Here is a 15,986-nt window from a genome sequence, read left to right on the forward strand (position 1 = left end):
CAGCAGTTATTTCCCCTCAACAATACAGAAGGACTGTACACATCCTGCTTTTGTAACTGTCAGAAGGTAATTTAGAAGTACTGTGTGTATATTTTGAGGACTGTGATGAGTATGCAGCTCTAAGAAAATCTCAGATATTTTCTCATTTGCTAGTTATAAAAGGAAATAGACAAAAAGGCTTTGACAGGTATCTGAGCACTGCTTACAGATGGCAAGTGCCTGGGAAGGATGAGAGCTCCAAATTCTGATTCTGTATAAGAAAGTATCCTCCCTGTCATTCTATTGTACTGTGTAATTTAGGGAAGCCTGCTCTGTTTCCAGCCATGCTGTAGTTGGAGACTGATGGTGTGAAAGTCAGTACTTAAAAGCAATGAAGACCTTGTTATTTGGAAGACTTAATTTTAATACCACTGCTAGTGTGCTATGCCTTTTGTACTAGACTACATGTATAAATCAAGCCAGCCACCTTTCTGCTGTAGTTCTAGGTACATTTGCAGGATAATTTTGGGCTGTAAGCATGAAAAAAATATAGTACACTGCTATCTTCTGATCAGAAACTGACCTACAGTCTCTTTCTGGCATTAGCTTGTGATCCCAGGACAGAGATCCTGACTCCCAGTTGCATTCACTACTAGCACTACACAAACTCATTAGTGAAATTCCTTTTATTAGAAAGACCCATGAGGGTGCCAGTAAGGTTTAATTTTGGCTTTGTCATTTAAGCACTATTAAATGCTTTTATATCTATTGCCTTAGGTGTTACCTATTTACTGTTTTCTCCGTCAGTTTTGCAGCTCTACTGGTATAAGGTAACAAGTGAACTGATAAAAGGGAGAGACAACATACTCCTAGTGTCACAGGGAAAAAATGTGAAAGATCATGGAAAGTACTCAGGCTTCTTAGTAACAGACTTTCTTATCTTTCCTTTCTCTTTAAGATGTTATCAAGAGATGACTCCTAACTGTTACTCAGTATATGAGTTAAATTAGTTACAGTTTATGAGCTTTGCATTTATAATTAATATCTTCATTGTGTAATCAAGCACTCAGACATTGTCTGTCACAATAGTACAGACTGAAATTGAGTTAAAAAAGAATGAGACACCATTTAAGTCTTGGGTATTGGTTAGACTAATCTAGAGATATAGCTCTAGAATGTAACACCCTCTGCCATGGCTGTTTGGGGACAGTACCTTGCTGACAGGGTCAGGCAATATTCATCGTATTCAATCTTCAGGACGTTTTGGGCTTTTTCTGTCACTGGGCGGCTGACCTAGAAACAAATGCCATGAACATGAATGTGGACATGAGTTAAACTGTCTATAACCAGTACACCAGACAAGTCTCAATGCATATGGACCCATGATGTCCCAGCCATCTATTTCATATTTCGATGCAAAGAGATGGGCAGGTAGGGTTTTCTGTCCTTTGTATTGCTGGTGTAATAAAGAATGCTCTGTATTTCAATATGGTGGTGGTGCTAAAGGAAAAAAAAAATCATTTAATCCAACTATAAAGGTAAGGATAAAGTATCAATCAGGGTTCAGTTTTGATATGATAAGCTTAGGAGAAGTTTAGTCTGACAAGTGTCAGAGCATTTTTGGGCAAAAGTTTTGGCTATTCTTGGAATGAATTAAAATAACTTTCTTCCTCACATGCAGACATTATACAGTGAAGCACTTCAGTTCAGTGAATGCCTGTCTGCAGCAAGGCTTTTTAAGAGCAATAAAAATACTTAAAAGCTACAGCTCAGCTAAAACCTTTTTCCTGACATGTATTGTATTACCATAGAATCATAGAATCATGGAATGGTTAGAGTTGGAAAGGTCCTTAAAGCTCATCCAATTCCAACCCCCTGCCATGGGCAGGGACACCTTCCATTAGACCAGGTTGCTCAAAGCCCCATCCAACCTGGCCATTAGTTGCCTACTAACAGCAACAGCCACTTAGGAGAAACATAGCTTCATGGTACCGATACCTTGTTATTAACAAGCATCTATTATGCCAGTGACTCAGTGTTTCAAATGTATCCAAACAAGTACCTGCTCTGCAATGCCTTTTCACTTAATGGTAGCGTGTTTTAGCAATTCCTACCCCAGCTGGGAATCCATAGTTCTTTTTACACTATCAGGTCTCTAGGGAGATCAGCCTCCCACCTTTTCGTAAAACCTCAACCCGCTCATGTCATTCTGCTGGAATTAATGATTAGTAATTCTCATCTTGCATGTTTCCTAGATCCCCAAACTCCTGACTTGTCACTTCAGACCCTCTTTCACATAAATAAAACTTGGCATATTAGCTATGGAACAGTTACAATGGCTCTTGGTGGGAGGTGTGTAATGGGTGGCTAGGCTTAAGAAGCAAGGACCCCTCCAGCCCAATACCTGTTGTTGCACAGGTACTGGTCCCAATGGATGCTTAGGGAAAGACAGTAAGAACAGGACAATTGTGTCCAGTTTCTGTAATCTGCAATTTAGAAATTTACTGAAGAACAGACTGTGTTTATATCATTTCATGTAATAGCTCCCAATACACCTTTTCCCCATAAAGTTGGCAAATCACTTTTTGAACCCATTAATGCTTTTGATGAATACAGTTAAAGGGCAGATGAAAACCAGGCAAACGAAAGCTTATGTAAATTTTGTGTGGCAGGAGTTTAAAACCAGGCAGACTAAGCCCAAGTGAATATGTTGTAGGGAACAACCCTGTATGGGATGGAGACATGAGGAGAGGAATAGACAAAATGGGATATAAATCTTTTCTGTCTCCAGTTTCCATAATCAGATGGTAAAACTGATTTTGGCTTGTATTATTTATGCAGCCTGAATAAGGCTGTCATACTAAGTCACAGCCTTATAGATAATCTTTTATAGGTTTGCTTTATATTATTTTCCCTCTGTCTCTTGTAAGAAGCAAGGGAATCCCCTGATAACAGCTCCATCCCCTGTTTCCCCTTGCCCTCAGCTGGATATGAGACCTAAACCAGCAAAGCACTAATAGCCCACTACAGAACTTTAATTTCAGCCTATAATACAGATGAGGCATTACCTTCATGCCTGACACAGCCAAGGTGTTTTTCAGTCGGTATTTGCCATCCTTCTGGGGATATGTGTACAGCAGAACATCATTCATCTATATGAAGAGAAAGACAAAATCAATAATTTGCAATATGGCTTGCAGGCCTGCCCATTACTCCTGGGGGGGATACACAGAACAAGCAGTAACTTGATGAACTGCTAGGACTGTTACTAAAGACAGGCGCAAGCCACACATCTTAGGTCAAAGCCTGCATTTCTACAAAACTCCAGGACTTTGATTTCTTCCCATTTTTGACTGTTGCTAATGGCTAAGCAAGTAGATAATCAGCTCTTTTCTATTCAGCTTGGGTGAAACAGTTGCTTTTAAGGGCAATGCTATGTTCAAGTTGGGAAGGCAGGCACTGCATGTACTACCTGGCAATATCAGCTAACTATCCAGGATGCTGCAGCTCTGACCCTCTCAAGGTACCCTACAATAAAGCTGCGGTAAGTCCAGGAGTAGGGCTGGGCTTCAGGGACTTCCATTTTCTGGGCGAAAAGGAAGTGGAGGTCAGAAGATGTGCCACAGTCCGGAGGAATGATTCAGGGAAGAATGGTTTGGATATTTGAGAGCAGGAACTGTACTTCACTGCTAGCAAAACTCACCTAGACATATGACAGCTTTGCTGAGTCTGTGGGCCACAGCACAGACCATGGAAGGGCAAAAATGAGAAACTTTTTTCATTTCATGAGGAAAAGAAATCTGTAGCTTAACACCCCAAATACTTCCATAGTTCTCACAGCTCCTTGCAGAATGCATGTTTTTCCAACAGCTTCATACTAAATGGGATCAGATCTTCTCTTTGCCTAACTTAATCATCGACATTATTGCAGCCTTATACCTTTGTGACAACAAACAAATAAATGAAACAGCAGAACTGGACCTTGTAGGTCTTTGCTGGCCTCTCCTTCCCTTGCTACTAGAAGGAATAGCAGTATCGGTGGGCCATACCATTGCCAAATTAACGCTTGTGTGCATGCATTCTCTTCTTTACTTGAATGAGCAGGTCATGTTCTCTTCTTGTCTTTCCCAGGCCTCTCACATCAGTACCAATGTGCATAAACTCAGACAGCCCCTTGATTACTGTACTGGGGTACTACAAAGAAAGATGTGCAAGGCATAGGTAATGCTGTGTGATGCCAGAGGCAAGGCATCTTAAAGGGAGCAATTCTCAAGAAATTAAAAAATAGACAGAAACGAGCTTCACTTGGATTCCTCTGTGACAACGGCATTTAAATGTAGCCAATTGGATGGTAATAATATTATATTTTGGAAGGAAAACTGTGATAAAGAAAAAGAGACACAGAGAAAAGGGGAGAAAAATAAAGAGTGATTTGGCAATAAAATAATATACTCGGTATGACTGGAATTGTTGGGGTCTTGATAGTACTGCCTGACCACCTAAAACTGCTGGTGTAAAATTTTCACTAATTTGCCTGCCTGAAAAAAAAATGGAAAGTGGAACCTTATGGATGTTTTCTTAAAAGGTCATAGTTCAGCTTTCTTACAGAGCAGGGACAATGACATGGAATTAATAGTCATGGGATTAAATCCTTATCATCTTGGATTTAACAGCAAAACTGTTGTTGCCTTTATTAGGGCCATGAGTTCACTTGTGGACACCAGTTCATTAAGTAGCTGTTTGATTCACAGCAAATCAGGCTTATGTGCATTAGCTGCCCATCTTTAAAATGCAGATTCTCATTAACGTGAAGCAAAAGATACCAAAGACCGACTTTCCCCAAAACTTTTACTCCAAATTTTACTACTTTTAAAAATTGAATGAAGTTTACTGAGTAGAATCAGCCAAAATTTTTCAAGAAAATGATGAAACATTTAACTCTAACATTTTAACAGAAAGACTCCCATGTTCTCCTGCACTGGCCACTCTACTGTGTATTTCTCTGTGTCCTTCCAGCAAGTCTTAACTCATGCGGAGTTTAAAGCTCTTTTAATATAACACTTCTCACCTGAGAATATAAAAGCATACTATCAAGTCAGAATAGGAGTCTCATGTTCTCTGTAGTCTAAAGTGGAGTATTTAGTCCTTTTGCAACAACACAATAGAATTTCCTTAGAACAAGGTGACAAATGGCTTGTCATAGAGTTTTTCTGTGATTTACCTATTGCTCTATAAATTACCCTTCATGCCAATGTTAATCCAGTCAGCACAATGACACCTGCAAAGTACTGACCACATGATGATTCCCAGTTTAACCAGGACTATGCATAACCAGAACATTCATCACAACCTATTACACACTGAGTATGTAGGAGGGAGGGTAAGGTAGAAAAAACGCAACAAATGTAAACCTTTAAGTGAACAGCAGATGAAAGCTATTTTCACTTATTTTCAGTAGTAGCAACTAGGACTCCAGCAGCCAGGTGGGAAAAAGATAAAAAGGCAGGCAGACTTTATTGCTAACATTAAGAGAATACTCTGCGAAATAAGAGAATACTAGTGAAATCTCACATTTGCCTGGTGATTCCGATATCTACTGAATGTTCAAAGGATTATATGAGAAAACAGGACTTCCTCTGCCACTCATCAGTGCTAGTATTTAAGGTTTGTTTCAAGCCACAAGAAAAGGTAACTAGTTATGGCCACTAAGCCCAAGGAAGTGAAATCCTAAGAGAAATTTTCAGGATTCTGGCATAACGTGCTACTGGGTTTCTTGAACAGCAAAACCCATTTATTTTGTTTATTTAAAAAGTTATAAATGTTTTTAAAAAGCAGCCCATTCTTTTATTACTGATGTTTCAGGATGACACCCTGGTGCACACCATTGTCACGACAGCTCTGGTTAATATCCCAAGATTTTATTAAACATTAATGATGACTTTTCTTTATAATTGCCCATTGGAGGTTTTTTCCTCCTGTTTTTCTCCCCCACAGTATATAGTGGTGAGCTGTGACTCTGAGGTCCCACCAGCTACAGCTTGACACAATGAAATTATGACAAATATTTCAAAGCTTCCTAAGCAAGGCATACATATTCATGAAGAAAGAAAGGGTTTGCACTTGCTGCTGTCTCCTTTGCCACTGGAGACCTGAGTGAAGGCTATATGAATGATATGGTCAGAACTAGCATCAGTACCAGTGGTTTCATGCGTCCTCCTGCTTCACACTGTTCCCTGAAGCAGTGAGGACTGAGCCATGATAAAAGCTGATCCTGCAACCCCTCAGGAATCTGTGGTAGATGGGATCGACTGCCACAACTCCTAGGGGAATTCCCAGAAGTCCTTGGGATTCAGACCCACTTCCTCCTTGCCAGAAAACTTTTGAATAGTTGGGATTCCCCAAACTGCTCAGATATTGATATGGGAGCACATATTCCTGTTCTGCACTGCTCCATGCACGCACATAGTCCCCAAAGCAACAGCTGATAACACAGAGAAAGGATATGTCTGGTCTTTAATTTTCTTTTTTTCTGTTACTACTTTTCTTTTCCCCCCCTTCTTTTTATAATCCTCTCTGTTGTGACAGGAACCCAGTAACACTGGCGGTCAGTGCAAGTTTTCTAACCTACAGTGTTCAAATTTATTGATCCAAACAAGTTTATCCATGCCCTGCTGAATGCTGGCATCCATATGTAATGTACTCTCTGTTTAAAAGCTCCTACCTTGTGTTTGTTTTTTCTGAATGTTTTAAAGGGTAGTTCATTATGAACCCTGTGTTATTCTATTCAAGTCTGTGTTAAACATCCCCTGAGTGACAGTGGAGCAGCCTGAATGTGTGCTGGGACGGCATTTTCCAAGCTCTGACTCCAAAAACTGCTATCCTTCAGCCCAGCCAGCTAGAGCATTAAACAGTCTCCCATTTGATACCAGTGTCCCGCATCCTGCTTGCAACACAAGCAGTCTTTGTAGGGAAATTCTTGGAAGGGTGAGATAAGAGACAGTGTCTGAGTTGCAAAGTCCTGTGGTTGGGGGGCAGTTAGGGGGCCTGCCAGTGTCAGCAGCCCATACTGTGCTGCAAAGAGGCCCCAACATCCTTGTAAACAGAGACTGGACTCAGGAAACAGGCGCACAGCAAAACTCACCAAACATCCTGCCAGGAAACGCCAGATTCAACAATACCATCAGCCTGCACAAAACAGCCAGCTCAAGTACCCTTGTGGTACATACAACATGCACCACAGAAACATATGCACATCAAAAGCCCCTGAATGTGCGTCCTACACACTCGTGCTTATCAAAAAACAAACCAGTTCTGAAAGGTTTTTTTGATCAATACATTAGGACAAATTCTTATCCTACCTGAGTTTTGCCAGTGGCTTCAATGGGTTATGCTATTGTCCTTAGAAGACAAGGGCTTTAAATAAATGTGGGGTTTAAGAGACAGTGTTTAGGAGATTATTCTAACCTTGGGGTTTTGGGTTGGGTTTTTTTCCCAGGCATCAGAATCAAGATAGCACGTGGATTGGGCTAGATGCACTGGCAGAGGGAAGGATATGTTCATGCAGGCCTTGACTGTTACAAAAAGGTGTTGGCAGTGATAGCTGGTAGGGTCTGAAGACTGATGCAGTAAAGATGCTATATGCCACGATGAAAATACGTTGCCATAGCTATGTAGTAGTTGTCTTAATGTATCACAGGCTAAACAGTCCATTAAGAAACGCAGGAGTGGTGGTGACATAACAGAGAATCCACAGCATTAGCAGTGACAAGCAGATAATGCAAAGCCATTCAGGTGTTAATGCAGGAATTACCATATTCCATAGTGACTCATTTTCCTGTAATTTCACCATACATTGCATTGCTCTGCAACATCAAGGGCTTTCAGGGTAGAGGAGACTGAGTAAAAAAATCACTGAACCCAAAGGCAGATATTTGCCAATAAGTTTCAAAATATTTCCAAGATCAAATCATCCCCACCCCAACAGGAGACACAATACAGGAAGCCCGAAGGGGTTGCAACTTTAGTGTGTTAGAGCAGAAAAGAAGTCAGTTTTATGTGTCTCTTGGTTCTTGAGCGTGACTACTGTGGTTTAGTCTAGCTCCACCACACACTTTGCATGACAGCACATTTGGTCACAGTTTGCCTTTCTGACTGAAAGGAAGAAAAAACCGTTGTTTCTGAATACTGAGAGCATCTATTAACAACAGGACATTGGCTACTGTAATGTCTCCAGTTGCCAAGAGACACTTCTGCTTTTGCCGTTAACATCTGGGTTTGAGCAGCTGAACTCTCCCCAGGAATCAAAAATAATTCCTAAACTAGAAAGTGCCAGAAACTAATTTCTGTGCTTTCTTTGTTCCAGTAATACTTTCAGCCCCTTGTGACCTTCAAGCTGATACAACCATTTTGGACTACTTGAAATTTATCTCCGTTTATCCCAAGCTCAAATTACTTTCCTCTCAATGTTTATTTCATTTAATAGCTAGGTTCGTGACACTTCGGTGTTTGCCATAGTAGTGGATTATGATGTCAGTTACGAACAGATTGGAAGATGAAATGGTAACAACTTCTTGGAATTTGGTCCCAGCTTTAGCCACAACTTCAAAATGTTTTTGTAATACTAACAAAGGCAAGTGTTTCACAAGAGAGATCAGTAAGGAAGCAAGTATCATCTGTTATGAAGTGGTCATCAGTAGGCTCCAGAGTTACTGCTGCTGAGAACACTGTTTCTTAAGACCAGTTCCTGGAGATTCTGGCATGGCCATTTTCCCTTGGCTGCAACGAAGTAATGATTTTGACATCTATTGCTGTTGCTACAGTCCATTGATGCCCACTCAGTAAAACAGCAATGCAGCAATCTCATATTTGAAGTTTTGGGTGAAGTACATCACTTTCAGTACATGAAAGTCTGAATTTTCACAGAAACGAATGAAACCACCAGAAAAGTGCAGTGCCGGCACTGTGTCCCATCCCATCTGATCATAAGACTGCAATACATGACTGAGGAGGCAAAGAAGCTTGTGCAGCCACTCATGCACCAATAGGAAATATTAATAAGATGGAGAAATAAGAAGAATTAATGGCAAGTAGTGTGACTTCTGTAATAAGCCATCTCTTCTCACAATGGTCTCAGGGTGAAAAGCTGTCAGCACTTACAGAGGCCACAGCAAATATGTATTCCAGGCATATAAAACATTTATTTTAAAATAAATTCTGCAAACAGCACTTTAATATTAATAGCAGCAGTAACGCTCAGTTCTTTATGGCTCTTTTCTGAGAAGGAGCTCTTAAGAATTTTTCAAACATTAACAGGTAAGCATGTAACAAACTCCTAAAACACAGGCAAGTATTATCTTCCCCATCATACCAATAAATGCATAAAAATGCCTGTGGTTACACAATAAGCTACCTGAAAAGTTGAGAACAGAGCTCAGGACCCTGGAGTCTCAGACACTCTGTAACTGCTCAATGTAGTGTGTAACGTAAAACAGAAAGCATGAGTGTTAATAGCCTATCTCCAAAACAGTGGGTTTTAATCTGTTTTGATCTGTAAATACTCGCAACTTTTGCAGTAGGGTTGTGAACCCTTGTGAAGGGTATTCCAGCAAGCTAATGAAAGGGTTCATTTTTCTTAACTGTCTTAGAAGAATTTTGCAAACAGACATTGAAAATTGTTGCTGTAATCAACAGGAAGCTGGAGGTGTGTGTTCAGAGGGACTACACCGAGGCAATGCACACAGTTATCAGGTAATCTACATAGATGTGGACAGCAGGAACTAAAACCCAGTCCTTGCGCTTCAAGGATACGAATCTCTCCTGAGTTCAAAGAAAGCTTTCATAAACTTCAGCAGTAGGGTGTGCTCTGTTGCTTCTCATCAGATCTCCTAAGGCCTTAGGGCTGGACTTTCAAGTGTGAAGCTTAATTGCTGAAAGTATTCAGGAACTCCCATTCTCCTCATCACCTTGGAAACTTGCACTCCTTTGCAAAATTCTGGCCTAGTCAAGGCTGTATGTAGCTGTGGCACAAACGGAGGGCTGCACAGCCCGTGTTCCTGTATGCAGGGCTGATGGGACATGTGTGAAAAGGGCTTCAGCCCTGTTAGCGACAGAAACTGACTCACCGCATCACTGCTGGTGGTTAAATGACTTGCAGCCTGAAAGTTTCTGCCAGGGATCAGGGCTGCATAAGTGCAGGAGAAGATATGAGAGAGACAGTAAAAATGTAAAAGAAATCTTACCAAGAACAAATGACGAGGGTGCCTGTTTTTGCCAGAGACTTTCATCAGCGTTCCCTCTTTAACAAAGATCTGAAGGAGAAAACAGCAGATTGTAATTGTGAGACTTCACATTCCAAATCTTATTGAGAAAAGAGAATATTCCTCCTGGGTAAAGAGCTACTCTAACAGTTTTCATCAGCACAGGAAGAGATAGATACCTCAGCACTTGCTTCTAGCCTTACTCCTTATGATCTGACTTAGTCTTTGCCTGGGTTAGCCCTGCTGCTCTTTGTGGCTTGCGTTTGTATCGGAACCAAATGGGTTGGAAACCCACTTGTCCTGAGCCCACTGCTTCTGCACCATGAACTGTGCTCAGAGGCGACTGTCACAGATTGCAAAGCTAACATGCAATGGGCTTCAGAAAAGAACTCTTGTCTTTAAAAATCCTCTAAAAAAGACAGACCAAAAAGAACAGCTGAAACCTCGGGTTTCAGCATGCTACGTCCAAATAACTATGCCTGCATGCATAATCTATACATGTTTGCAAACATAATACTTGGTCAGTCCATATTGTTACTATGTATGTAAGTATAGGACCATGTACGTAAGCAGCTAAATCAGCATACTATAACTTGATTACAGTAACATTTGAAAAAGTCTAGAATAACAGAACTACATCAGTGAATTAACTGTCATCTACTCTTTTTGGATGGAGAACAGAATCTGGTGTAGTTTTCCACTCTAGAACAATTTAATCAAAGAGACTGTAAATTCTGTATGCTGGCTTTGCAGAATTTGTTAAAGCATCACCTGGCAAGGGCAAGTGAGAATACTGATGTTACAGACAAATTAGAGGTTGACTGCAGTATTTGGCTGATGAGGATTCTTACACTATGAGTACGCATGCCTTGAAAATTGCTTCATGAGTTTTGCTAAAGATATTGGTGGACTGGTGGGAAATGGAGAGTCGCAGAATTCAAGAAAGAAATATTTTGAACCGTAGAGACAGGTTGCAGCTGCGGAAACTGGACAGGTTTGAAAGCCAGGAGAAGAAATTTGCATTTGATGTGGATGGCAAGACAGAGCTATACGCTTTCCCACATTTCTGTTCATGTGTTGCTTAAAAATGATGTCTTGCATTAAAAGCACCACTGGGGAATGGTGAGAATAAAAATTTGAAAACAAATAATTTCCCCTAATTTAAGGTTCTTACTCAGCCAAATAAAACTCTGAACCTTTCCAGGCTGCAAGTGATTCCTGCTAGTGTTACAGCCTTTCAACAGGAGTATACAGGGAGAAAAACAGCAGCTCCATCAAAACACACTACACATGGGGTGGCTGAGGACAGCTGGAGTGAAACGTCAAATGGCTGCTCTGTGTCAAAGCAGGGGCAATGCATGTCTTTCCCAGCCTGAAGGTCTCAGCACATCTCTCTGCACACTGCCAGAGCAATGGCTTTTTACACAGACCAGCGCTCCAACGCTTATCACAGTAGCTCAGTAAACAACACCTGTAGGCGTCTGAAATCTGGCCATCCACACAATCAGAGATATAGCTGGCCGGAAACAATGCCCTTATCAGCATAGGTCTGCCTGCAGCACTCACCCTTCCTGGCTGGAGGAGGCCACTCTGCCCTCTCACACTGTGCTCAATGTGTACCAGCTTCTGCAAGTTTTCCTGGGGGAGAGAAACAGCGTTTAGGAGATTGTATGATGACAGTTCTTTAGACAAGCAGAGAAACCTTCCCTCACCCCTCCTCACCATTTTATTTGTCTAAAAGTGGTATTTCAGAATTAGGTTTCGGAGAGAACTGAGACCAGGGATTTTATGCCCAGGTGGTCTTCTTCCAGTCTTACAGGTTTTATAAAACCCCGTCACCTGCATTCACATCTGCCGTGACCTTCTACACTCCCATTACCTCTGATACCTTGGTTCAGCTTCAAAAGGGCCTGCTCACTCCATACGGTATTTATACATTGGCCTCTTTGCTGACTTTCTTGCTCTGTGAACTAATAAACTGGAAGAAGAGGCAAAGTACAGTATCTGCTCCAAAGGCCTGTGCATTAGTGGCATGCCATGAATAATCCAAAGCATTCTTTGATACTATAAGACTGTTGCTAGGATTATCTGGAGGTTTACATTCTATGATAATGGATTAATGGCTTTGCAATAGGGGGTTTAGAAGGTTAACTAGTAAGCAGGCAGTGAAGCTGCATTTCTGTTTTACTGCTTTGCAAGGATCAGGAAGTTCATTATCAAACTCTGATACTATTAACTGCCTACCTGGCCTTAAAGCACAGTCAGTGGGCACTGGCTTGTGGCATGAACTTATCTATGAAGATGGTAAATAAGATTAATCTAATCTAGCTAAGACTGTGCTCTCATAAAAAAAGATGGTATTGGATGGACATACAAAGGAGGAAGAAGGGATGTCTGCACCTTTGCGATATTGCTAGGGTCTTTTTAGATCTCCTTCAAATTCTCCTGCTAAAACCAAGGCTTGTGCTGAGGATTCAGCTGTGGTTTTATCTGATCAGAACAGTAAAATGGGCTGCACAGCAGCAATGACTCATCACTGGAATATGTCTAAAAATTATGAGCCTCTTGTCTAAGTTAGTCATTGTATCCTAAATCCTCATCTACACACCCAGATAAACTACAGACTAAGGACCATATTTGATATAGCTTCATGACCTGGCAGCCCTTGACTACAGTTTTCTGCTATGACAGATTATGGTCTGTTTTCCTATGCTCCATTGACTGGCATTAAGATACCCCTGGGCTTAGTTAGACTCGATTAGATCGTACAATGTATCTGCCTGATACAAATCAGTGCTGTCTACGGAACCAGCTAATTAGGAAAGCTATCACAGCTACCAGAAAGAGCATATCCATGTCAACACGATGGTCTGTCAAGGCTAATTTACCCTGGATTTCAGCTAACATAATTAATGTACCTATCTCGGCTTGCTGTTTGAGATAAGCCTAAAATAACCTCCGTATGTTACTGCCCTGGTGAAATATTACATTTGCTTAGCATGATACTAAGTTTAGTTCTTAATCAGTAACTGCATAGCAAACATACAGAAACACCTACAAGCCTCGACCAGCACAGGGCTGCACTGTGACCATGCAATGTAATTGGCATTGACACATTTTCAAGAAATTCAGCTAAGTATCTCTTTGGCAATGCAGGAAGTAACAAATGGAGTTTTTCAGGTCACTTCTAAAATACTATAGGCCAGCAAAATGGAAACAGTATGTATAAACTAATAGCACAGGAAATACCAGGGAACATGGGACAGCTGACACTTCCAGAAGACATTTGCAAAGGACTTCCCCATCACTAAAGGGTATTTTAGCCCTAGCAAAACTTGTCAAATTGACAGCTTCCACAATGGAAACGTGTTCTTCATCTGCAGAAAAGGCAGTGCCCTCCTGTGAGCACACTCATGGCCAATTTTAGTGCTACTCACTGCGGTTTCTACAAGAGTGAGAGGAGAAGTTGCTGCCCCTCAGATACACCGCAGCTTTTCCTAGGGCTGCTGGCAGAGGCGCCTGTTGTAATGCTGACGTTTGCAATACGGACACATGTTCACCAGGAAATGGACAGAGATGTATCAAACTCATTTCCTGTAGGAAGTCAAACAGCCATCACATGTGAAGGACAGAGATTTATCCGCGAATGTGGGCGGCTGAGAGGGCTATAGTTTCCCTAAAATTCCCTGTTTGTACAGTTTTCTTCATTCTCCTTAAAACTGTCTTCACTGTCCTTTCAAATATCCTTCACAAGCTATGATTAAAAAATGAAAACAAAGCTCCACACGAATAGTACTGCAGAGGTGGGTGGCTGAAATCCTTCTCTGACCATTTTAGTGGTGAACTGCAGCTTCCATCATATTATCATTATGTCTATGCAGGAGAAACGCCTCCCCAAGGAATTCACCAGCTGTTAATAGCAACAATGATTTATAGCTCTTAGCATCTCAGGGCCTCTAACAGATTGTAGAAGTTCAGAGAGCAATACAAACCCTGCTTAGTTCAAGTACTGAATGTCTCCTAGAGTTACAGATAGACTTAATGCTGTGTGGTGACGGTATGCCTTATGCCTCTGTTTGCACATCTGTGAATTGCGAATAATACTTTCCTGCTCGATTAAAATGCTGTGGAGATAGTTAATATCATAATGCGTCTGAAAATCCTGGGTTAATAGTTCCTAGGGAAAAACTGATAGAGTGTTACTGTCATGAAACCAAAAAAGCTAATAATAAATCATTGATATTCTGCAGAAAATGTAGATGATAATTCAATGCTCCTATCAGATTTCTGGAGTGCAGTTTGATGAGTTGATAAGTGGCAGCAGAAATCTTCCTCCTTCCAGGTATATGCGAAGTCTAAATTATTGCTTAGAACTTCAACCAGATACATGACAAGTTATTAATGCTCTGTCTCGAGTGACATTGTTCGGTTTGTTCTGTAATTAGAGTAACTTCTTAAATTCTTTGTGTTATTTAAAATATGAGAGACAGAAAAGAACGGTGGCTTTTGTGAATGGGATATTAATTCAGAAGAACAGTCTCTGATTTAGCAGAATATTGAACTTGATTCTTATGAACCTGCACCTTCACAAAACCCACAGCATTCACACAAATGGGAAAGAAGGAAATTTTGTTTCATCTCTTCCAGGCCACAGCTTTGGAAAAGGGCAGATGTGCTCTGATGATATGATAAAAAATGAAGGGTAAAAATCTATGTGGAATTTGCGATGAAATTGTTCCAAAACAGACATTGTTAATAGCAATTATTATATAGTCTGTGACATCTGTAAAACCCAGATGATATGGTGATGTTCTTCAAATTAAAGCATGGCTTAGTGGAGATAAAATCATTGCATGGTAATGCAACACAACAAATTTGATTTTGGCCAACAATGTATACTTCTAACTTCAGAAAAGTATTCATACAAATCTCCCATAAATCTGAGTGAAATCTAAGGAAGCACAGATGCCAGATAAAGACGTGTGACATTGATCTGTTAGGAACTGAGCTCTTACAGTTCCCAACCTCTAATACAGGTATCATTAAAGCTCTGAGATTACTGTGGAAGCTTTTCCTGACATCTCGGCTTTATGATGAAATATTTATTATTTTAGTACAAAGAATGCTTTAGTAATGGAGAAGTATGATTATAAACTCTTTGCCTGAGGAGAAAGAAAATCAGAATCAAACCTGTTAAAAACTTTGCTCAGTAAGTCTGTAGTTTCAGAGTCATTCTGTAGAGTAGCCAGATTACATTTCTTTTTATGATACAACTCTAGACTTGTTAGACTACATCCTTCCTGCAATCTACATCTGTTCTTTTGTCTTGGTAACAGAGTAGTGTTTATGTAGTAATTAACTACTGGTTATTGCTGTCAATGCTGAACATCATTCAGAATTAGTCTGTATGAACATCATTGTTTCCCTGCAGCTTGCTTCTCTGCTATGCTTCTTTCTCTCTCCTTTCCTTCTCCCTCTTCTCCATTATGTTTGGCTGTAATGCAACTACCATTTAATCTACAAAGACTTCCCTCCCAACTTTTGTCCCTATCCTATTTACTATAATGGCTGATGACAAAATAGTTTGTGCCGATACCCAAAGCATCTTTAAATAAAGCTGAGAGTAAGCAACCCAAGAGATCAGTGTTTACACTTAGCAAAGGTGTTCAGGCTGTCTGCTGACAAGTTCACTGAACTTGGTGCTCTGAAACAGCCCATGAACGCACGGGCTCCAGCTATGACCTCGGCACG

The 15,986-nt window shown here is 40.7% G+C and overlaps 1 protein-coding gene across 2 annotated transcripts in view; it reads right to left on the reverse strand.

The window, feature by feature from the left end:
- The window catches only part of FGD5 (FYVE, RhoGEF and PH domain containing 5), a 101,874-nt gene that overhangs the window by 13,199 nt on the left and 72,689 nt on the right, over positions 1-15,986 (reverse strand). For both annotated transcript variants that reach the window (XM_074602703.1, XM_074602702.1), the window contains exons 11-14: positions 11,802-11,873; positions 10,218-10,286; positions 3,048-3,131; positions 1,193-1,272 (exon numbers count right to left, since the gene is read on the reverse strand). In XM_074602703.1, the coding sequence (XP_074458804.1) occupies positions 1,193-1,272; positions 3,048-3,131; positions 10,218-10,286; positions 11,802-11,873 (305 nt within the window). The remainder of the gene's footprint in view (positions 1-1,192; positions 1,273-3,047; positions 3,132-10,217; positions 10,287-11,801; positions 11,874-15,986) is intronic.

This window comes from Larus michahellis, chromosome 10, assembly GCF_964199755.1.
Source record: "Larus michahellis chromosome 10, bLarMic1.1, whole genome shotgun sequence".
In the NCBI taxonomy this organism is placed as follows: Eukaryota; Metazoa; Chordata; class Aves; order Charadriiformes; family Laridae; genus Larus; species Larus michahellis.